The 22,813-nt window shown below is 38.7% G+C and overlaps 1 protein-coding gene across 2 annotated transcripts in view; it reads left to right on the forward strand.

The window, feature by feature from the left end:
* Positions 1 to 8,654: 8,654 nt before the first annotated feature.
* Ca13 (carbonic anhydrase 13) overlaps positions 8,655 to 22,813 on the forward strand; it is a 32,550-nt gene continuing 18,391 nt past the window's right edge. For both annotated transcript variants that reach the window (XM_048782763.1, XM_048782764.1), the window contains exons 1-4: positions 8,655 to 8,742; positions 10,629 to 10,826; positions 15,445 to 15,563; positions 21,642 to 21,737. In XM_048782763.1, coding sequence (XP_048638720.1) covers positions 8,670 to 8,742; positions 10,629 to 10,826; positions 15,445 to 15,563; positions 21,642 to 21,737 — 486 coding nt within the window. In that variant the 5' untranslated portion in view covers positions 8,655 to 8,669. The remainder of the gene's footprint in view (positions 8,743 to 10,628; positions 10,827 to 15,444; positions 15,564 to 21,641; positions 21,738 to 22,813) is intronic.

Below are 22,813 nucleotides of genomic sequence, written 5' to 3' on the forward strand. Positions count from 1 at the left end.
ACTGAGGCAGAATGCAGGTCCCCCTTCAAACCCCGATTCTTACAATCATGCCAGAAAGATTTCAGACCATGTCTTTCCTGCCCTCCCCTTCATGGGAGGTCCAGGGAAGCTTCCAGATAGTACCCAGGTCCACCTCTGAATATATATAGGCAGGAGATTATGAGTTCAAAGCCAGCCTCAGCAAAAGTGAGGCATGCTAAGTAACTCAGTGAGATCCTCTCTGTAAATAAAAACACAAAGTAAGGTTGGGGTTGTGGCTCATTAGCCAAGTGCCCCTGAGTTCAATCCCTGGTACCCCATCCAAAAAAAAAAGAGTATCTTTGGTGTCTCCTTCTTTCTTTCCCTTACTTTCTCTCTCTGTATCTCACATTCTAGCTCTTGCTGTGAACATTATGTGGACTCCTGGATATTTGGAGGGGGATTGTAAACTATTACTATCATTAATTACTGTATATATTTGTTGTTGTTGTTGTTTGGTATGAGGGATTGAAGCCAGGGGCACTTAACCCCTGAACCCTATCCCCAGTCCATTTTTACACTTTTATTTAAACACAAGTTCTCACTAAGTTGCTTAGGGCCTTGCTAAGTTGCTGAGGCTGGTTTTGAACTCATAATCCTCAGCCTCCCAAGTGGCTGGTATTACAGGTGTGTGCCACTGCACCCAGACACCCACCTCTTGACTTTTTTTTTTTAACATTTTTTAGTTGTCAATAGACCTTTATTTTTATTTATTTATTTGTATGTGGTGCTGAGAATCAAACCCAGTGCCTCACACATGCTAGGTAAGCACTGTACCACTGAGCCACAACCCCAGCCCGCCCACATCTTGGCTTTTGACTGGCAGCAAGATGACATCAGATTTTCTAGTCCCTACTGCCATTGACAACTCTGGGTCACTTTGGCCCATGCTCACTGGTTCTAATTGGAACTTGTTATTACAGATTTTATGGTTAGGGGGAATCATCCTTCTCTTCCTGAGTTCTGGGATCTGGTCTGTGTAAAGCTTACAGAAGTTCATACCTTGTGTTCTTTTTGTCAGCGTTGGGGCCTGCATTTTCCCTGCCACAAAAGGTTGTTTGCTGAAGGATGTAATGTATTCTGTCAGCTTAAGTCAGACAGGGCTTTTTAAAACAGAAAGTATGTGGGGGTCAGCACAGTGGGCCCAGTTTATAGAATTATCCCCTTAACCACATGTTCCCACTTCTCTGTTTTCTATCATTGGTACAAAGTAAAGGGGAGACAATCACTTTATCGTCAGTCAGGGTCCCCGAGTTCCCTAGTCACAGTAATTCTTCCTTTACTTGTTTACACCTAATGGTTGTAAAGGCTGAGACAGGGGCTCTTTGTTAAGGAGAAGGGGCACAAATGGTTATGAAGGGTTATTTAGTGAGTTCACCGATTCATTGATCAGAGGAGAGAAAAGGGTGATGTCTTCCCAAACTTTTGTTTTAAACAAAATTTAAACATATAGAAAAACTGTAAGAATAATATGGAAACCTACTAAATATTTTTACTAGATTCACTAGTTATTGACTCAGATAAGTGAAAGTTAGTTTCCCAAATCTAGATACATAGCTTCAGCATCTATCTCCTAAAGCATTTCATCTACCATTATCACACCTAAGAGAACTCACATCAATTATATTATGCTGTCTTGTTTACATTTCTCCAACTGATTCAGAACATCTATTACAACTTTCTTCATAACCTAAGATCCCATTGGGGTTCATTCTAGACAGTGTGAGTATTCTATTAATAAATAACCTTTTGCCCAGAAGTTTTAGTACCCGTTACTGATCTTTGCTTCAACCAAATATACTGATCTTGCAGAAATTATTATTTTAAAGTTTTATCATTTTATCTGTATTTGATAGATGGTATAAAGTTTTTCTCAGCTGGGCACAGTGGCACAGGTCTGTAATCCTAGCAGTTTGAGAGGTGGGGAGGCAGGAGATTATGAGTTCAAAGCCAGCCTCAGCAAAAGTGAGGCATGCTAAGCAACTCAGTGAGATTCTGTCTGTAAATAAAAACACAAAGTAGGGCTGGGGTTGTGGCTCATTAGCCAAGTGCCCCTGAGTTCAATCCCTGGTACCCCATCCCCCCCCCCCAAAAACAAAACAAAACAAAAAAAAGAGTATCTTTGGTGTCTCCTTTCTTTCCCTTACTTTCTCTCTCTCTGTTCTCTCTCACATTCTAGCTCTTGCTGTGAACATTATGTGGACTCCTGGATATTTGGAGGGGGATTGTAAACTATTACTATCATTTTTCTTTTTCATGGTCCCATTACCCCAAATTTGGCAGTGGGAGCTCCTTCAAGGTGGCTCATTAATGTACATGTGTATGTATGTATCATACAACCTAAATTAGTTTTTGAGAAATTTCTAGTTCTCTGGCATATACAGTATGTCCTAGGCTCATCTTAATCTTTCCCTGCCCTAGAACTGAAACCAATCACTTCTCCCAGGAGTTCTGGTTCCTTCTAATGGGAAATGGTGTTTTGAAACAAAGATCTCAGTGTTAGGTGTCTAATAGCAAGGGGTAGAACCAGATTTATGGTGGCTGAAGCAAATACAGTTTTGGGATTTTTAAAAAAGAAGAATACAAAATTACAAATCTAAAATTGGGTAGACAGCCTTAGAAGAGGCTTCCAAGTAAGGACCTGTAATTTATATTTTATGAGCTTCCTTACCATTTGGGTGTTATTGCTTTTAGTATCTTTCAGTGAGGAGTATTCAAATCCAACATCATGATGTTCTTTTTTAGCTTCTGCTGTTTTATATTTTTAAATAAATCAGGATGAAAATCATGTTTCTGAAGATCTTCAATATATTTGTTGATTTATTCTTTCTTACAATAGAGACAAAAATGGCTTCAGAATCACAACACCAATATTCTTACCAAAACCAAGCCTATTAGTAAAGTTCAAGATTTTGTTGCAATTTTTCCTAATACATTGCCTATTCTATTAAGGATATGCAGCCAGAGTACTACATCCAAGTGTACCTAATTATTTTTCTGTATGGTCATGGTATCAACCAATATATAATTAACTTCATTTGTTTCTATTTGAAACTGAGAGGTTTTACTCTTTTAAAATTTTTTTTTAGTTGTCAATGGACCTATATTTTATTTATTTATATGTGGTGCTGAGAATTGGTCTCAGTGCCTCACACATGCTAGGCAAGTGTTCTACTACTGAGCTACAACCCCAACCCTTTTATCCCTAATCTTTCCATCCCCTAACCACCCATCCTCTATAAAAAATCATTTTTTATAATTTGTGGTTTATCACCTGGAAATATTTTTTTTTTGTCAAAAGTTGCAACTATTTAACTATTGATTCTCTTTTTTATTTAAACAAATATAGTATATTGTACTCTTGAATCTTTTTTCTTCTACCTACTACATGCCAGGACTCACTCCATATCTGCTCATGGAGATCCTCATTCTTTTTATAGCTGGAGAATAGTCCTACCATGTAGATGCTCTAGAGATTATCTAACTAGTCTCCTACAAGTGTAATTTGATTGTTTCCATTATTTAAGTTGCTGTTCTGGAAAAGTGAATAGACTGTACTGTTAATTCAAACCTGAGTGAATTATGTGTCCAGACAATAAAACTAACAATTTGGGAAGCATTTGAAGTTCACCAATCAGAACTTCAAAAATTTTGGTTCATTCATTCATTTATTCAACCATAACTGGATATCAGGATCTGATATTAGAACATTATTCACCTTGATGAGCTAAATCATTTGAGTTACTGAAATGGATTTACTAGGCTTCTTTTAAAAAATATTTTTAGTTGTAGATGAACACAATATCTATATTTTATTTATTTACTTTTTTATGTGGTGCTGAGGTTCAAACCCATTGCCTCACATATGCTAGGCAAGTGTTCTATCAGTGAGCTACAACTCCAGCCTTTACTAGGCTTCTTATAGAGATTTGATTGGTTTATAAAATATGAAGCAATTGACCTGAGAGTTGGACACTGGAAGTAAGTGGTTAATGGAATTTTGGGTTCTTATTACTTCTTTCACTGCATACATACCATGCATAGATGTGGCTCCACTGCTTGAAATCTATATCCATAGGTTTGATGCAAAATTAGAGCACTCACTTAGCCAAGTAAGCAAGGCTTAAATTTTCAAGACAATATTCTTAAATACATATAAGATGTACACAAATATAAAATAAATACACACATAAGAAACACATAACACACATGCATATATCTATATATCTATATCTATATCTATATCTATCTATCTATCTATGCCAACCCTCCATAACTATGGGTTCTGCATCTATGGAGTCAACCAACCTTGAATCAAAAATATTAGGAAAAAAATTGCATCTGTACTGAACATGTCCAGACTTTCCCCTATCATTATTCCCTAAACAATATAGTATAAAAGTTATTTACAAAGCATTTACATTGCATTAGATATTGTAAGTAATCTTGAAGTGATTTAAAGTATATAGGAGGAAAAGCCAGGCATGGTGGTGCACACCTAAAATCCCAGGGACTCTGGAGGCTGAGGTAAGAGGATTACAGCCTGTGCAACTCAGTGGAGACCTTGTCTCAAAAAAAAAAAAAAAAAGACCTGGGATGTAGTTCTGTGGTAAAGCTCCTTTGGGTTCAATTCTTGGTACCCGCTCCCCTCAAAAAAGTGTATAGGAGGATACCCATAGGTTGTATTTAACTACTTTGCAGTTTGAGCACCCTCACATTTGGGGGTCAGAAGAGGGTCCTGAATCAATCCCTACAGATACTGAGGGATATCTGTTTATATTATTCGATGATGAAAGTAAATATAAATCAGAATCATTCTTAAAAGTTTGGCTTCTACTACATTCATGGCATAAATGAATCCAACTGTACCAGATAATATGTTAAAAAAAGCAAGAGCCTTCCCCTAGTTTTAAAAGAAGGTTAAAGTTTATTGTTCTTATGTTGTATTAAAGTGTTTTTCTTTGATTGCAGTCTAGCCTTACTTAATACTATACAAACAGAGGCTGCAGTAAGGGATATTTAAAACAGGTCTAAAGAGGGATAGTTTAAGTGGATTTTAATTTAGTGGTGCCTAAACAATGCAGCCATTAGCAGGAGATTGGATTCCTACTCCATGTAGAAGCTGTATGGATAGCAAGGGGGAAAAATTAAAGAAAAGTAAATAAATAAAATAAAGAGGTGATACTTAAAACAGTCACTTTTTTTTTTTTTAATGGAAGGCTTGTGCCCATTAAGAAACTCTTCACATTAGCTGACCACAGATAACACTGCACAGTTCAATTGAAAATTTCAAATTGACCTCAATTCAACTTCAGTCAAATAAAACAGTAATTACAATCCTGGCAAGTCACACAGTTGACCACTATATTTTGCCGGGAGCCAACTCAAAACACCCACCACATCCACAGCTAGTTCTGCCTTCTGTCTAGGGCAGCAGGCCTGCCAGGCATCCAGAGAAAGATGGTCGGAAACCTCCCTTCTTGTGGCCTAGGAAGGGCAGTAGAATTCAGGGACTGAGTGTCAACAAGCGGTTTCCTCCTACAATCACAGGCCTGTAGGGTGCAGGAGTAAGCCCTAGGCATCGGGATGGAGCCAGCTCAGACTGGGGCAGGGGTCTCTATTCCTCTTCCTGAGGGAGCTCCTGCCCCTATTAGCTAGGTGAACCAGGACGAGTCACTTAGCATTTTTAAGTCTCATTTCTCCTAATTTGGGACTTGTGTAATATCTTCTCAAGGGAATGCTGAAAAGGATCTCAATGAAAAAAAAAATGTGGTTAAGACCCTGCCCTATGGTAATCCCTTAATAAATAGTAGTAGCTATTGAAGCCAGATTTACAGATAGGTAGTTAGTGTAGTTAGGTAAATTGGGTCTAATATTGAGTAAGATAAATAAAATGGAGGCATTATGGAGAAAGGAGTCCAGGAAAGCAGAACAGCACTTACGGAAATGGAAATGTTAATGTCCCTAAGGCCTGGAGCTGAGCCCATCCTAAGGAAAAGTTAATGAAGCAGCTCCCAGCAAACAGGGAAGTGCTAATCAAAAGCTACCCCAGGCCCTTCCTGCCCAGATTACTCCTTCAGCCCACCTATCTCCCACCTTTTTGGCCTTTCCACCTGCATTCTATCACTGCAAGAGAAAGGGAAACAAAAGACATGAGTGTGGGAAAGCTGAAAGAAGACCTTAGCTATAAGAGGTAAGACCTTCCCCTTCCACGGATTCCACCTCTTGGGTCCCCTTCATTCAGGGAGAAGTCTTTTCTGCTGTCCTTTAATAAAGCTTCCACTTTCCACTCTAAACTTGCCTCGGGGTGCTTCTCTGGTGTTATACTTCAGCATTGGGGGAACCAAGGATTCGTCATGGGTGAACAGCAGTAACACTATTTTAAAGCGGTGGTTATTGCCATGGTTCTTGTGTGCGTATTTGGAATCACCACCAATCTGTTCACATTTCCACTAGGACGCCCACCTCGCAGCCGGGTAGATGCAGGCTGGGTCATTCATTTCCAGTATAGCCTTTAGGCAACTTTCCCCTGGGTGACTTCCCAGAAGGCAGGAAATCCCCTCTGGAAACGCGTGTTGTGTGTGTGGGTGGCGGGTACTTCTCTTTCTCCATGCCTAACCCAGTTTCTCATTCCTGAGCCCAAAGTAAGAGCAGCAGGGACTGTGCCCCAGGATGCAGCCAAGCTGTGCCAACTCCCTATCACGCTCCTGCGCTGGGCGCCTTCCTGCTTGAGCCACCGCCCCCTGGAGGACGAAATCGGAGCGCCGGACCCTGGGGTTCGAGGGTTGCAACTGCTGAGCTCTGCTCCCGCGGTCCCGCCCTCGGCTGGGTCCCGCCCGCGTCCGCGCCCGCGCCAGCGCCCGCAAGCAACCCTCCCTGCTTTTGCTGCCCAGCCACATCTTCCACAGCCTGCCACCCTGAGGGACCATGTCGAGGCTCAGCTGGGGNTATATATATATATATATATATATATATATATATATATATATATATATATTCATTGATTTGAAAAGCCGAGAACTTCCCTAGTAATAACCACTTATCAATTAAGGCTTGGAGATTAGAAGATTAGAGTGAAATGAGGACAAGTTCGCTTTCGGTCTTTAAGCTGTTCACTTAGTAGAAACAAATCATGGAAAATCTTTGAAAAGCTCCTCAAGAAATTTTAATAACTTGCATGTTGACACTGAAGATTAAGTTGACTTCTTGGCTGTTACTATAAAATATTGCCACAGCAATTTTCAGTTGGTTGACTGCTACTTTTGGATTCTGTAATGAGTCTTCAAATTCTTTCTGGGAAATGAAGTTATACTTCGGGCTCTTCTCCATTCTTTCTGCCTCTCCTTCCACACTCATCCTTGCAGAGACTGAGGATTAGCATTATTGGAGTTATAATACAGTGATAAAATTTATTAATTGATAAGAGCGATAATGATAAGACATAAGACATGAACTTTTCTTTTGGTGCTGGTGCGTGCGGTACTCGCAATTGAACCCAGCGGCGCCCTCTACCGTTGAGCTTCATCCTCAGCCCTTTTTACTTGAGACCTGGCCTCTTCTATTGCCCAGGCTGGCCTTGAACCTGTCATCCTCCTTCTGCCTCAACCTCCCAAGTAGCTGGCGTTACGGGCATGGTCCATTGGTCTGGCCGCTTTTCTTCTTACATATCCTAAATTATCAGAAGTCAAACATTGTTCTTGTTTGTATGTTAAACTGAACTGATTGTTTCAAGCAATGATTTTTCCAAGTAACTGCAAAAATGACATCAAGAAAACCTTACAGTAGATAAGTGTCAAAATGAGGGCTATGAATAATAAAACTTTGATTAACATGCACATTAGTGAACAGTACTGAAGAATAACTTTTCTAGAAAGTTTGCTTTCACAAAGAAACAGAAAAGTTTCATTTCAAACCATAGCTTGAGGTTATGAATATTGAAATATGAGCCTCAAAATGGAAGCAGATATAGAATTTTAATAATGAAAGAAAATTTAGGCAGATTTCTTTTCGACTGAGGCCATAATTATAATCTTACATCTTGTTAATTTCTAATTTATGTTTTGAAAAAACAAACCTCACAAAACGAATTTCTTTTCATCTGTCTGCTTGAATCATTGTTATCATTGCTTAATAGTAAGTGGCAAAAGTGCCCACATTGTGATTTGGAAAAAGGGTATTTCAATCAATGGGTATTGATTATACTTTAAGATTAGAAAATTTTGTCTCTAATGAAGCTCATTTTCAGAAATTTAGAAAATTCATCTCAGTGAAGGCATTAACATGAAATGACTTTGTATTTTAGCTAGGATTTTTTTGGCCATTCCTGTCTTTTAGGTGCAGTGGTTTTCTGAGAACCACACCCTTAAGTAGATTAATTTGGCCGAATACCTCAGGACATGTTTTGAATCCTGACTAGGCAAATTTTGTTGCTTTTTTTTTTTTTTATGTTAAGACATTGGCAAAACCAGTGATTTGAGGAGACTTAAGGAAACTTAAACTGGGAATAGCAGATTTGATAAGATGGGACATTAGGAGTCTTAAGTCAGGGAAATGAACCAACAATACTAGTTAATAGATTATGCTGGATATGGTGCCTAATCACTAAGTCACATCCTCAGCACTTTTTTTTTAAATATTTTTTTTCGTCGCAGATGGACACAATATATTTATTTATTTATATTTATGTGGTGCTGAGGATCGAATCTAGTGCCTCACATGTGCAAGGTAGGTACTCTGCCACTGATCCACAACCCCAGCCCTCCTCAGCACTTTTTATTTTTTATTTTGAGTCAGGGTCTTGCTAAGTTGCTTAGGGCATCGCTAAGGTGCTGAGGCTGGCCTCAAACTTGTGATTCTCTTGCCTCAGCCTCCTGAGCTGCTGGGATTACAGGCACGCTCCACCGTGCCCAGCGAATATTGGATATTTGACACCATAGTTTTATTTTATTTTGGCTTGACTCTTCTAAAAATGGCTTTAGTTATAAAGGATTAGAAATAGGAGAGGAAAGGAATTGAGAGAGAAGCTCCTTGCTGATTGTAAAAAGAGTCAACAGCGTGTTGTGACACTTGCATTGCATGTTTGCGATCTGATTCTCATTGGGTTAATTCAACCTTACTGATAGTGATAATAGAAAGCTCCGTCTGCATTAAAAAAGAGGATGATATTGTGTACAGAAAGAGTACTCAGAAAAGTAAATAGAAGTGTTTAATAAATAAGGAAATAGATGCCTTTTCTGTAATATTATCTAAGGACTCTCAAATGCTCAAGTTGCTTTGAAGTCCCAAGTGTCAGGCAGCTCTTCAGTGTTTAGTTATGTTTAGGTATGTATTTATGCTATGACATTTTTGTACCTGAAGTATATGTGAAAGAAATAATATATACTTTCTCCTTCGCAATAATAAAAAGTAAAAAGCAGCATTAGTTTTACTGGTTCAAACTGTTGATGATTATGATATATTGCATTCCTTTAAATCTCACTCTTAAGTTTTATCATTTAAAGATAATTTTTGTAACGAATATCTAATAACTGTCATGCTATTTTGTTTCAATCAGTACTTGATTTCTAGAGAAAAAGTGGTTAGCAAAGTAGGGAAAAGCTTAGTCAGTAGCCCTATGCCCTATTTACCTGGTGAGTAAATTGCATTCATAGTAGAGAGGAGAAAATAAGAGCCTGTGACCTGTACAGTGACTCACATCTGTAGAATGACTTAGAGCTTATGTGAGCTGCAACTTGGATGTTGATTTTGAGGGTCAGAACTTGATTGGAATCTCCCAGAGAAATGAAGAGGATAGATAAGGGAACAGCTGGTTTATCGACTTACTTCAATGTACCTATGAATATTTGATTTGTAAACTTGATGCAATTTTGACTTTTTCAATAGAGGATCAGGATGACAGTTGTCCCTTGTGTTGGAATTAAAATGTAGCATTGGCAAAGAAACCCCTGAGGGACCTTCTGAAGTGTGAAAAAGAGAAATAAACTGTGACCTGACTATTGCAGATAATCAACAATACTGTATTTCCTGACATGGGTACAGCCATTTTATTGGGATTATTGTATATGAAAGATTATGTAGGTTCTTAGTCTGCTTGTTGCATATTACAGCTAGTTAAGCTGAGACCTGGATGATACTAAAATATACCAGCAAGTGGTAGAAAAAAGAAGAAAATGAAGAAAATTCTTGAGGATGACACCCTTTCCTTTTTTTGCTTAGATTTCTCAGCAACTTTGACTCTTTCTACTCTGTAAACTTGTTGACCTCTGGAGCAACCAGAGCACATTCTTGAATCTAAGACTGAATTTCTTTGTTTTCAGTGGTTAATTGTACTGTTGTTTTTAGTTTGATTTATGAGAACCTTTGGAAAGTACTTTAAAAAAATTTACATGTTCTTTTATGTACAAAGGGTAATTGATTCTGGAAAGGACTTTAGGCAAACCAGGTGTTTTCCAAACCCATTAAAAAATAATCTTGTTTTAAAAATTAGATGCTAAATTCCTGAGAATGAGGATATTATTAATTGTTCAATCTCAGACATACTGCATTGCACTTAACAAATGTTTATTGAATCAAAGAACTTAGTCCTTTTCTTTTGGATTTTTATATTTAAGGTCCTATTCACTGGAATGAATTTTTCCCCATTGCTGATGGTGATCAGCAATCTCCAATTGAGATTAAAACCAAAGAAGTAAAATATGACTCTTCACTCCGACCTCTTAGTATCAAGTATGATCCCAGCTCAGCTAAAATCATCAGTAATAGTGGCCACTCCTTCAGCGTTGACTTTGATGACACAGAAGACAAATCAGGTTGGCTTTTTTCCTTTTTCTTTTTGGTGGGAAACGAGAAATTTGAACAATTGGACTTTACTTTCTTCTCTTTCATATTTTATTTATGTTAGACCTGGAATTTGCCAGATCGAAGCATATCTTGTGTCTTCATGTGAATTGAGATGTCCTGTTATGTATATGGACCTTATGATAATGTTACTTTAAAATGACATAAAGAATGTTCAGAAAAAATTATGGTGAATGTAATTTTAAGTTGACTGTATCTTACTATGACTTCATTTAGCATTTATCACTATGAAAATATAGAAGTTTAATAGCATTTCATAATAATTTTTCTTTTCTTTCTTTTTTGTTGGGGGTGGCTACTGGGGATTGAACTCAGGGACACTCAACCATTGAGCCACATCCCCAGCCCTATTTTGTATTTTATTTAGAGACAGGGTCTTGCTACATTGCTTAGCACCTCACTGTTGTTGCCGAGGCTGACTTTGAATTCGTGATCTTTCTGTCTCAGTCTCCCGAGCCACTGGCATTACAGGTATGAGCCATTGGCATTACAGGTGTGAGCCACTGCACCCGTCTCATAAATAATTTTTAATTTGTTTTAATAGAAAAAACATTTCTACAGTATCATAATCTCTCATTAAAATTATAAAAGTAATCTATACTCGTAGTAAACAAATAATAACAAATAGAAATAATACAGAATTTTATGATGAAAACTGTCTGAATTTAACAACTACTGATTCTTCTGTATTTTTTAACTATGTAGCTGTGCATATAGATGTGCATATTTTTTACCTTTTCTTTTTAACAATAAACTTGGACTATTGTTTTATTGCTTGGAACATGTTTCCCTATTTGAAAAAAAAAGGTATGGGCATCTTGCCAAATCATTCATATATATATGATATGAATGAATGAATATGGTACCAGGGATTGAACCCAGGGGTGCTTAACCACTGAGCCACATCACCAACCCTTTTTTATATTTTATTTAGAGATAGGGTCTCACTGATTTGCTTAGGGCCTTGCTAAGTTTCTGAGGCTGGCTTTGAACTCGAGATTCTCCTGCCTCAGCCTCCTGAGCTGCTGGAATTATAGGCATGTGCCACTGTGCCCAGCTTCCAAATCTATATATATATATTTAGAATCAAAGAAATCCATCAATGAATTGTACCAGCTGTTCTTGTATCATAATTGATACACCATTTTCCTACCAATGAACATAGAATAGGAAAGAAAAATACAAGTTTAATGTTTTAAAAAAAGGAGGCTGGGATTGTGCCTTAGTAATAGAGCTCTCACTTAGCACGTGAGAGGTCCTGAGTTCGATCCTCAACATCACATAAAAATAAATAAATAAAATAAAGGTATTGTGTCCAACCACAACTAAAAATAAATATTAAAAAAAAGATAAAAAAGAAAGGAATATTTGCTGGGTATGGTGGTGCATGCCTGAAATCCCAGAAACTCAGAAGGCTGAGGCAGGAGGATCACAAGTTCGAGGCCAGCCTCAGCAACATAGTGGGGCCCTAAGAAACTTAGTGAAAACTTGTCTCGAAATAGAAAATAAAAAGTTCTGGGGATGTGGCTCAATGGTAAAGCACCTCTAGGTTCAATCCCCATCATTTATTCATAAATAAATATTAAAAAAGGAATATATGAAACATCTATTCTTACTAGTATTTTGCTAGGACTTGGAATAAAAGTCTTGTTTGATTCATTCATGGGATAACATCTGTCATAATGTGAATAAATAGTGGACCCATCAAATAGAACTTTAGTCATTTGTTAATTTATTGACTAAATGAAGAGGAAAAGAATATTACTCTGAATTCTACTAGTCAACAAACTAGTCATGAAGTCTTCCCCATAGTCCTTGGAGGGCTTGCTTGGCTGGGCAGATGCACACTCATGGTTAACCTACAGGCAACCACCCTTTGAAATTTTAATAGATCTTTAAAAGGAGGACAGGTGGATTTGAAATTCTTTAGGGAGAATTCCTACTGGAAATAGTAGTCTGATGAGGAAATGATAATCTCATGAGGAAAGACAGGACTGTTCTTGTTCCATCTACTGGTCTTTCTGGACTCAGTATCTCACCTCTTTGGGAATCTTACCTGACTGGCCCTGTCACCTCTGCTAGGGTTCCCATGGCATCCTGGGCTGTCCCAGTCACAGAATTTTCCACACCATGTCATAAATGCCAGGTTGGTGTCTGTCTTTCCCCTGAGCCAAAGACTCCTCATGGGTAGTAGCCATGAATGGATTATTTATGACATTTAGCTCTGGTGTCTTAATTTCTGTAGACCCCTTATATGAGTGTATCATCTGGAATAGATTTTTTTTTTTAAAAATTTTAAATGAAAGAGTAAATGAACTGCACATGCCATTTGGAGAAATGATATTTATAAGCATAAAATAGAAACAAGAATATTCACTTGCTTATCTAGGCTGGAAAGTAGGATGAATAATTTGACACTTGGAAACATGAGCTCATTCTCATTAAAAGAACTTTTTTTTGCCATTATTAATTTTGTACCATAATTTAGCTGTTTTGTTATGTCAAAGTTGGTGTTAAATGATATTTATATTTGATATTTCCACTCTCTTTTTCCTGCCCTGCATTTCTTTGGAAGACCTCTGCTCCAAGAGACTGGTCTTCTCCACCATTAGGCATTTGCTAATCATAATTCCAGGTTGGACATTATATTTGAAACACTCAAATGGGAAGTTTAAATATGTAGTGTGTAAGGCAATCTTTGTTGTTTAATTGGGCAGAGCTGTGTTAATCTGATTTTAAACCCTGGACTCAGAGCAGGCTTTCCCTAGATCAGCCATTATTCTTGGATGTCTCCGGACCAGTGTGTGTTTTTTGTATCACTTTCTTTCTTCAGAGCCAGCTTGCTTGCATCTTATCCCAAAGTCAATTCCACATTGATTATTCAAACTCTCTAATCTGCCTTTTATCTATGAAGGAATGACTTTTTCATTCAGCTCAGGTTTTATTATGCAACAACAAGGAAAAAAAGAACAATAGAGCTGTTGATTTCTTTTCCTTTGGAATGTCATTTCATCCTCAATCGATGCAGACTATGGTATCACTCAGGGAAACAAGCTTTTACATTGACTTTGCAAATCATGTTGAAACTGCTTAAAGAAAAATCAAATATTTTATTCATTTATTTATCTACTCTTCATTGTGCCTCTCCTCTGTAATAGTTACTATGCCAGGTGATAGGCACAGCAGGGACCCAGACAATGCCCTCCTAAACACTGCCCAGTGGGAGAAGAAGCAGTGAAATTATTCTGTTTTTAAAAGAGTCATAGGGAAGTGATCCCAGAGTCTAATCTCTCTCTCTCTCTCTTTTTTTTGTATCTTTCAGAGTGTTTTTAAAGTAGCCATTTTTATGTATTGTAAAAAACCTGGATCCAAATACTTCTTATATAAGGTGGATCATTCTTTTTTTTTTTTTTTTAAAGAGAGAGAGAGAGAGAGAGAGAGAATGTTTTTCAATATTTATTTTTAGTTTTTCGGCGGACACAACATCTTTGTTTGTATGTGGTGCTGAGGATTGAACCCAGGCCGCACGCATGCCAGGCGAGCACACTACCGCTTGAGCCACATCCCCAGCCCGAGGTGGATCATTCTTAACAAATTTTGAGAATATACATATATATACATGCTCTCAAATGCCATATATACATATATGTGTGTATATGGGTGTGTATGTGTGTGTGTGTGTGTATGTGTATAGCATCTCTGAAGAGGAGGGTAATTTAAATCAAACTGTTGTTAAGTTTGTACCTCACCATCTAACACTTAATTTTGTTGGATGTTGATGGAAGTTTAGAGTTTAGTGATGCTGTGGTATATTCCGCATCTAGTGCTTCCTTTCCTCTCAGTATGAAAGGCAGTGATAAGTGCCTTGATTCAGTTCTTTATTTTTGTGGCAACATTAGAGGAAGCCCATTACTATTTCCAGTTTTTATTTTATTTTTTTTTTAAGAGAGAGAGAGAGAGAGAGAGAATTTTTTAATATATATTTTTTAGTTTTTGGTGGACACAACATCTTTATTTGTATGTGGTGCTGAGGATCGAACCCAGCACCCCTTGCATGCCAGGCAAGCGCGCTACCGCTTGAGCCACATTCCCAGCCCTATTTCCAGTTTTTAGATGTGGAAGCTGAAGCTTGGAAGTTAGAGTTTGTCCAAGATCACACAGTGATAGGGAGTGTGAGCCCTCATCTTCTACTTGCAGACGCCTGTGTCCTAGCCATACAAATGCCCTGCTTTACCAAGCTTCAACTAGACCTTTCTGCATGTCTTGCCTTATTCAAAGAGGCTGGGTTGCCTTTCCTTAAGTGATATTTTGTCTTTCAGAATTCTGAATCTTTTTTACTTTCCAACCAATCTGTCTGTTGTGATTTCCCCGGTGTTCCTTAATGATCTGCACTGTATTCTGACTCCTCATAAACCTAAAATTGTATTCCTGTCAGTAAACATAATGACACATTTGTAAAAATATTCCTTAGATGACTTGAACATGTTGAGTAATTCAGGGAGATGTGGGGCATGTCAGTATGCATAAAATCGTTTCCTTGCTAACCACTTGAAATGTGTTGGTTTTTAGTCCTGCGTGGGGGTCCTCTCACCGGAAGCTACAGGTTGCGACAGTTCCACCTTCACTGGGGGTCTGCTGATGATCATGGCTCTGAGCACATGGTAGATGGGGTGAAGTATGCTGCAGAGGTAAGCCATTGGACACATCTGGGTCATTAAGGGTTTTTCTAAGTGATGCGATTTAAGGGTCATGAGGGCCAATTCTTTGACTTCACGTAGATCCTGAGCCAATTAGGTATCTCAGTGTCTGAAACGACTTGTTCACTCATTAGGAGAGTTTATTGACATGAGAGCTTCCAATGTGGCCTGTCTGACCCTTAAACTAACCATGAGAGTTTAAAGTTATATACTTCTGTTTTAGAAATGAATAAACTGGAGACTTGTAAACATTGAGTGGGTTTAAACCCAGGCCTGTCTGATAACAAATTCAAATCTATTTTTTCTCTTGCATCTTCTGAAAGGTCAATGAGAAGAGAGAAAAAGAAACATTTGTGTTAGGTCCAACTGTATACATATTTGATCCAGGCACAAATATACATGACTACGCAAAGCCCTTATTAATCAGGTTAATAAATGACAGAGTTTCACTTTGGAAAAAAAATCATAAAGACATAAACTTTCCTAAACTCTACGTCACCTCCACATTTATAGATGTAAAATGGAATCTGTTAATTATTCAGGTCACTGGTAAAGCATAACACCAAAATAAAGAATTCATTACTGTGATTCTTTTTCACTGAAACGTTACTTCTGTTTTGTTATATTAGTAGTCATTAATGATACTTCACTTTTTCTAATCCTCTGGCTAAAGGACAAAGCACAATATGCCTCAAGTTTTAATGATTAAATGTTGCTAATACTAACTTTCCCATGAGATGAAGTGAATTACTACATGACTCAACCAAAACCACTCAACTGAAACTAATTTGGTTTTTGCGTCTTCTAGGCAGGGTTACCAGATGAATACAAATTTTCTTCATTTTCTCATGGTTTCTGAACTACAGAGTTTAGATGCCCCTCTATAGCCCTGCTGTATGGAAAAATCCAGCAAACTGAACTTCTTTCTAGTTTTATTTTTCTATTAACATGTACAGCTGTCCTTGGAGGCTATCATCCAAAAATGTCTGTTTTGCCAACTAAATCACTTTTATCTGGGGTGAAGTGCCTTAGGGTATGGGACTTGCTCTGGCTACAGATGTGTGTGCAGAGTATTCTATGATGGTGAACAAAAGACGATGAGAAGGTAGAAAGGATGACTCCTGCATCTGTGGTGTCTCCATTTATATCATTTACTGAAGAGTTTTCATGTTTCCTTTCTGAAGTTTTGTGTTCTAAATTTAATGGTTGTTTTAAATCTTAAAATCTCTGTGGAGATGAAGAGGTGGCTGCTTTGGATCACTGGTCTCTTAACTTTCCCTAGCAACTCAGTAAGATCGGTCACCTTTATGGTCATATCTTGTACTTTCACAAACTTCCATGTGGATTCTCAGAGAGATTTACTGCCAGTTGGCAAGTCGTTATCTGAAAAGGGCTTCCTGACCTGAAATTGGTCACATGCTCAGAGTCCTCGCCTATAGATCAGGGGCCATCTTTATAGATAAAACTTTGACTGGAATTTCATGCTGTTCTTTAATCCATACTTAAGGCTGTTTCCTACTTCACAGGTTCATATATTCAGTCCTTCATTCACTACGTAAGAATTCATCGAGAGCCAGCCATGTCCTCTTGCACAGTTTATTTGTGCTTGTCTGAGGGGAGGGCTTGCAAGAGGAAGGGGTGCCACAAATTCATTACCATGCAGCCTAACCCAGACTGTGGGTCAGAGAACCCTTCCCTGTGGAAGAGGCCTTTAACCCTGAAACCTGCAGCATGTGAAGGAGTGAACCAGGCAAAGGGAGAGACAGCAGTGGTCCTCAAGGGAATCATGTGTGAGAACCAGAGGTGGGAAGAGCTTCACACTTTTGAAAACCAGAATGGCCTGTGTGGCCAGAGCTTGGAGAATGAAGGGGAGAGATGTCAGAAGCATAACTGGAGAGACTGGGAAGGGCCTGAGCTTACTGAGTCCTGGTGAGGATTATGAACTTTATTCTAGGTGCATCAGGAAGCCTCTGGATGGCTTTGAATTGGAATGTGATCGTCTTTGCATTTCAGAAATGTCATTTAAAGTGACAGTTGTCTCTTGGGTTGAACAGGAGTGGCTAAAGGAAGCCCTGAGGAGGCTTTTGGGAAGTTTCAGGTAACAGAAGATAGTGTAGGTGGAGAGCTGCCTAGCTGGAACAGCAACTCTAGTGGGATTTGTTGATTTGATTGGGTTTCTGGGTGAGCAAGAGGAGAAGTCCATGTCTTCATTTGAGGTAAGAATTTGCTGAGAGAAAGAAGTTTGGGTAAGACCTCAGGTTTGGTGGATGGCAGAAGTAGGCAATAAACAAGTTAACAAATTTGGAAAAAAAAAAAACTGATAGGTGGTAAATTCTTTGTCAGTGTTATCAGGTGATCTGGTAGAGTAACTGAAGGGTTAGGAAGGGCCTCTTTGAGGTGACACGTGAATCGGGACTGAGTGACAAGAAAATCATGGGAAAATCTGGAGAGAGGAAATGAGAACAGCAGTGCAAGGGGTCTAAGGCAGGAACGATGTTGGCATGTTGAAGAAGAGAAAGACACTGACCTATAGGATTGGAATTAGATGAAGATATGGGCTGTGTACCAGAGACATAGGTACAGGCCATGTTCATCTGTTGGTGTTGAGCATGGTGAGCAGTGTGGAGTTAATGTAGCCGGAAGAAGACAGTGGAAGGTTTTGAGCGGGAGAGTGGCATGTTCTGCTCTTTATTTATTTCAGTACCATGGAAAGAACCTAGAAGGCTTTATCACAAGGCTCCATCCCCAACCCTTTTTATTTCTTGAGACAGCCTCTCTAAATTGCCAGGCTGACCTCGAACTTGTGATCCTCCTACCTTTGTCTCCCATGTCGCTGGGATTACAGGTGTGAACACCACACCTAACTTTGCTTCATATTTATAATATATAACTGCCATGTGGTGGAGAGGTTGTTGTGGGCAAGTGTTGGAACATGGAGACAAATTAGAAGATTATGGACATAGTTCAAGTGAGTGGTGATGGTAATTTGGGCTGTGGGGTGGTGGAGATGCAGACAACTGAGACATCCATGAAATGTGTGGGTGGTAAAGTCAATGGGACTTGCCTAGGAAAAGGAAGGACACAAAGGTGTCTAGAAATATTCTAAGATTTTTGACTTGAGTAACCTGGAGGATGGTTGTGCCATTCACAGTGATAGGCAAGTCCAGTGGGAGCAGTTTCCATAGAGGAATGACCTTTCAATTTTGCACATGTTAAGTTTCAGGTGCCTGTTAGTTATTCTAGGCTCATGTTCATGTTGTTCATGGATACAAGCCTGGAGTTTGACGAAGAGGTCAGGGCTGGAGATGGTGGCATTTGGGATTTAGGTTTAAAAGAATTCCTTTGTGTTCTAGAAATGATTCTAAGGTGTTAATTGTCTTTTTTTTTCTAGCACTTTTTACTTAATTTCATGACTATCATTAGTTGTCCCTGGGGGTGCGCCCTTGAAGGGGATAGTGGGACCCCCACCTCTTTCTCTTTTTTGCTTCCTGGTGATGAGGTGAGCAGTTTTGCTCTGACATATGCTCCCGCCATGGTGTGCTACCTCACTGCAGACCCAAAAGCAAGGGACTAACACATTAGGGACTGGAACCTCCAAAACTGTGAGCTGAAATAAACCTTTTCTCATTATCAGTTGATTATCTCAGGTCAGATAGAAAACTGACTAACAAAATAATATATAATAAGCATAATATATATGTTGTTAAAAGTAAAACTATGATTTCTACATTCCTGGCAGATTTTTGGAATCATATTTGGCAGGATATTTTACATATCTCTAATAGGCAGTTCTAAAATACTGAAGTTGGATCATATTGTCCTTTAGAAATTATTTTTCAGTGGGGAAGAATCTTATTCCCATTGTTGCAGTGGCTACCACGCCTTCTTATTATTTAGCTCAAATCACTGCTGCTGTTATTGTTAGTCAGGAATTGTGAGTTTGCTATTTGATTGCTTGAGGGTTCGTTCAAATAAAAATGTTGATACAAGTGACGTCAGTTTCTCTTTGAAGGTATTGCTGCCAGTTAAGCAAGTGTGTGGGTGAGAGGAGGACTTGTTTTATTTATTTAAAAAAATATTTTCTTGCACTAGTTGCCCACCTTTTTACATATAGTTGTTGTTACTTAGTTAGCAGAAGGATGACTACCTACAGGACATCATATATCTCAATCTATACACTCATTTTCTATTCAGATGTAGTTGTGACCCTTGGGTGTCATTTCCTACTAAGTGAGCAGATGTATTGGCATGGAGCCATTTTAAACAACTCCAGCATCCTTATCAGCCCCTCCCGGAGAGTGGAATGTCTTTCTCTCATATGAGCCACGTGGATCTTGTTTCCTCCTCCAGTTGTTTCAAGTTTCTGTCCTCCCCCAACTTTCTCAGAGAAACTTGGAACATACCACCACAGGCGTCCACCTTTATATTTTCCAAATAGAAATCCCACAATTGTATCTGATTATGTGTGGATGGTGAATTGTTTTATGATTTTATAGCTGACTAGTTATGATAATAATTATCTAATCCTGCAACCCCTTCATATTAGTTGTCTGTACCATATAGAGATATAACTGAAGGAAGGGATAAAAATATGCATTGGAACATATTAAGATTTCTATCTAACACCAGCTGACAGGGTGTTTTGGGCATGAAGGCTTGCATAAGCATTTCTTTCCTGATGTGCCAAAGGATTCACCTGGAGTTTTTATCTAGAGGCGGTCCTTCATATCAGGTCCTTGGACAACAAGGCTTGGCCTTCACCATTTATGACCATTGCTAAATCTTTTGGGTGTGTCACATTGCCCTTTGGTTTCTCTCATAGTTTGCCTCTCTCTCAACCAGGACTGATGACTCTTCCAAAATTGATTTTCTACTTTATTGTTATTCTGGAGTGTCTCCCACTTGCTTGTGTGTTTGGGGTAATTCCTGGCTTCCTTGGTAGAACATTTAGGTCTCCTTTGGATTTTGCATAAGTTCACTTCCATGAACTCCTCTTCCTGCTCTTCTTCCAGGTCCCTTGAACTCCTCTTCCTGCTCTTCTTCCCCTTCCTCCCACCACCTAGTAACACCAGCTGCCTTTCATTTTCATCCTCAAACACTTTTGGTTCCTAGACCCAAAGCCTCTTTTTCACCATTAAAACTTGCTCTCATCAAAGGATCTGAACATATTTATATAAAGTAATAAATGCATAAAAATAAGAAAGTGAGGCAATGAATATGTCAATTAGTTTGATTTAGTTATTGCATATTGTATACCTACATTGAAACATAACATCATTTCCTGTATACATATGTAATTATCATTTGTCCATTAAAAACAATCTAATAATAAAAATATGTGAATTCTTCTTAAAATAGTTTCTCATAAGGACAAAGCTATCAAAAATGTAAAGTTACAGTAATAAACATCTGACTGGTAATTTTCAAGAGCAACTGCATTGTCCTTGGTAACAGGAATGTCCCTGAAAACCTGCTGTGTAGGAAGTTGACTTCTCCACCCAGTTATGGAGTCCAGGTTTCCTTGATGGACCCTGCTGTCAGCTGGGATCTGATCTAAGGCAGCTTCATTGCAATCCCATCAGTGGAAGACACAGAGATGCCTCAAGTCACTAGGGGCACTGGTTGGAATTTGCTAGAGCTAGAGAGATTGGACAGGATGCTCAGGGCATTGTAAATAGTAACTACATTGCAAATAGCTACTCAGGAGGCTGAGACAGGATGGTCACAAGTTTGGGCAACTTAGTGGGACCCTGTCTCTAAGTAAAAAGGGATGGGGATGTAGCTCAGTGGTACAGCACTTGCCTAGTAGGTGTGGGACCCTGGGTTCAATCCCTAGTATTAGAAAACAAAAAGAGTATACTACAAACTAGTTAAATAATCATATCCTTCATTGCTGTCCTTGAGTTTTTGAATAAGTCAAAAGGAGGATTGTGTCCAAGTTTTTTGTGAAGGATATATTATATTTATGAGTGTACAGCACCAGAACACGTGTATCAATGTTTATTTGCATTTACATTTTTCAGGATGTTTAAAAAAACATTTGACCTGTGTTGTGTCTCTCCCTTTCAGCTCCATGTTGTCCACTGGAATTCAGACAAATACCCCAGCTTTGTTGAGGCAGCTCATGAGCCAGATGGACTAGCTGTCCTGGGAGTATTTTTACAGGTGAGAATCCACTGATTTCATTTTAAAAAAGAAGCTATGTTAGATAAAGAGCTTCAGTCATGGAGTGTACATTCGGCTGTTTTTTCACAGTAGACCTGTTCTAGGTCTAGTATTTTCCTTTGGAAGTGAATGCTAAGAAATTAAATATTCATGTAGGAGCATCGTCTTGTGATTCTTCTGATTGTCCATTTATAATTTTCATGTGAGTAGCAACAGCAGTGTTAAGAAGAAGAAGAATAGCAGCAGAAATAACAACTGAGACCCTTCAAAGAAGACCTTTGTTCTAGGATCTTCCTGCTTCCTGATTTCAGTATTTAGAGATATAGGACAGAAAAAAAGTTCAAGCCCATAATTTTTGAAGCACTTTTTTTGACACAATGACATGTTGTCTTCAACCAACTGAACAACTTTTAAAGATGTTTTGTTGTATTTCCCTTTGTCTAACCTTCCCATAGGGACAGGTGAGAACTGTTATCCTCATACCTGGGGTGGCGTGGGCCTCTTATCACTGTCTTATAGATTGAGCTGTTTTGCCACATTCTCTGAGTGATGTTGTAACTCATGAAACTGGGATTGGGGGCTGGACATGAGGCAGAGGTGGGAAGTGCCACGGATAGTGGTAGGTTCTTCTTTTTGGCCACCAAGAATGAGTAGTGGCAGCAGGATCCAGGTGGGGAAAAGAACGCAGTTTAATCCTGAAGGGTTTAAAACCTTTGGGTAGAGTCAGAACACCCATAATAATGAAAATGTTTGTATTTATGTATTTATGATGCCTTTGCTTCTGAGGACCTCAAGTCATTTTTAGGACCTTGATTTGGGACCTCAAGTCGTTTTTAGGCTAGATGTGAGAGATGTTTTTTGTCTAATACTTTGATACCATAGTCAGTTTGGATTGAAGGTCTGAATATCACCATCTGGATTAATAGTGCAGGTGTTTTAAGAGTTTTTCCTAAGCACGGTTTCTCTTAAGTTAACCTATGTGAAAAACATTCATTAGGGGAAGTGGGGGGTGGGGGAAGAGGAGTGTTGATACCAGTTTTGAGACCAAAGTGAAAAGTTCAGTATAGGAACCCTGT

Source organism: Marmota marmota, unplaced genomic scaffold, assembly GCF_001458135.2.
Source record: "Marmota marmota marmota unplaced genomic scaffold, marMar, whole genome shotgun sequence".
Classification (NCBI taxonomy): Eukaryota; Metazoa; Chordata; class Mammalia; order Rodentia; family Sciuridae; genus Marmota; species Marmota marmota.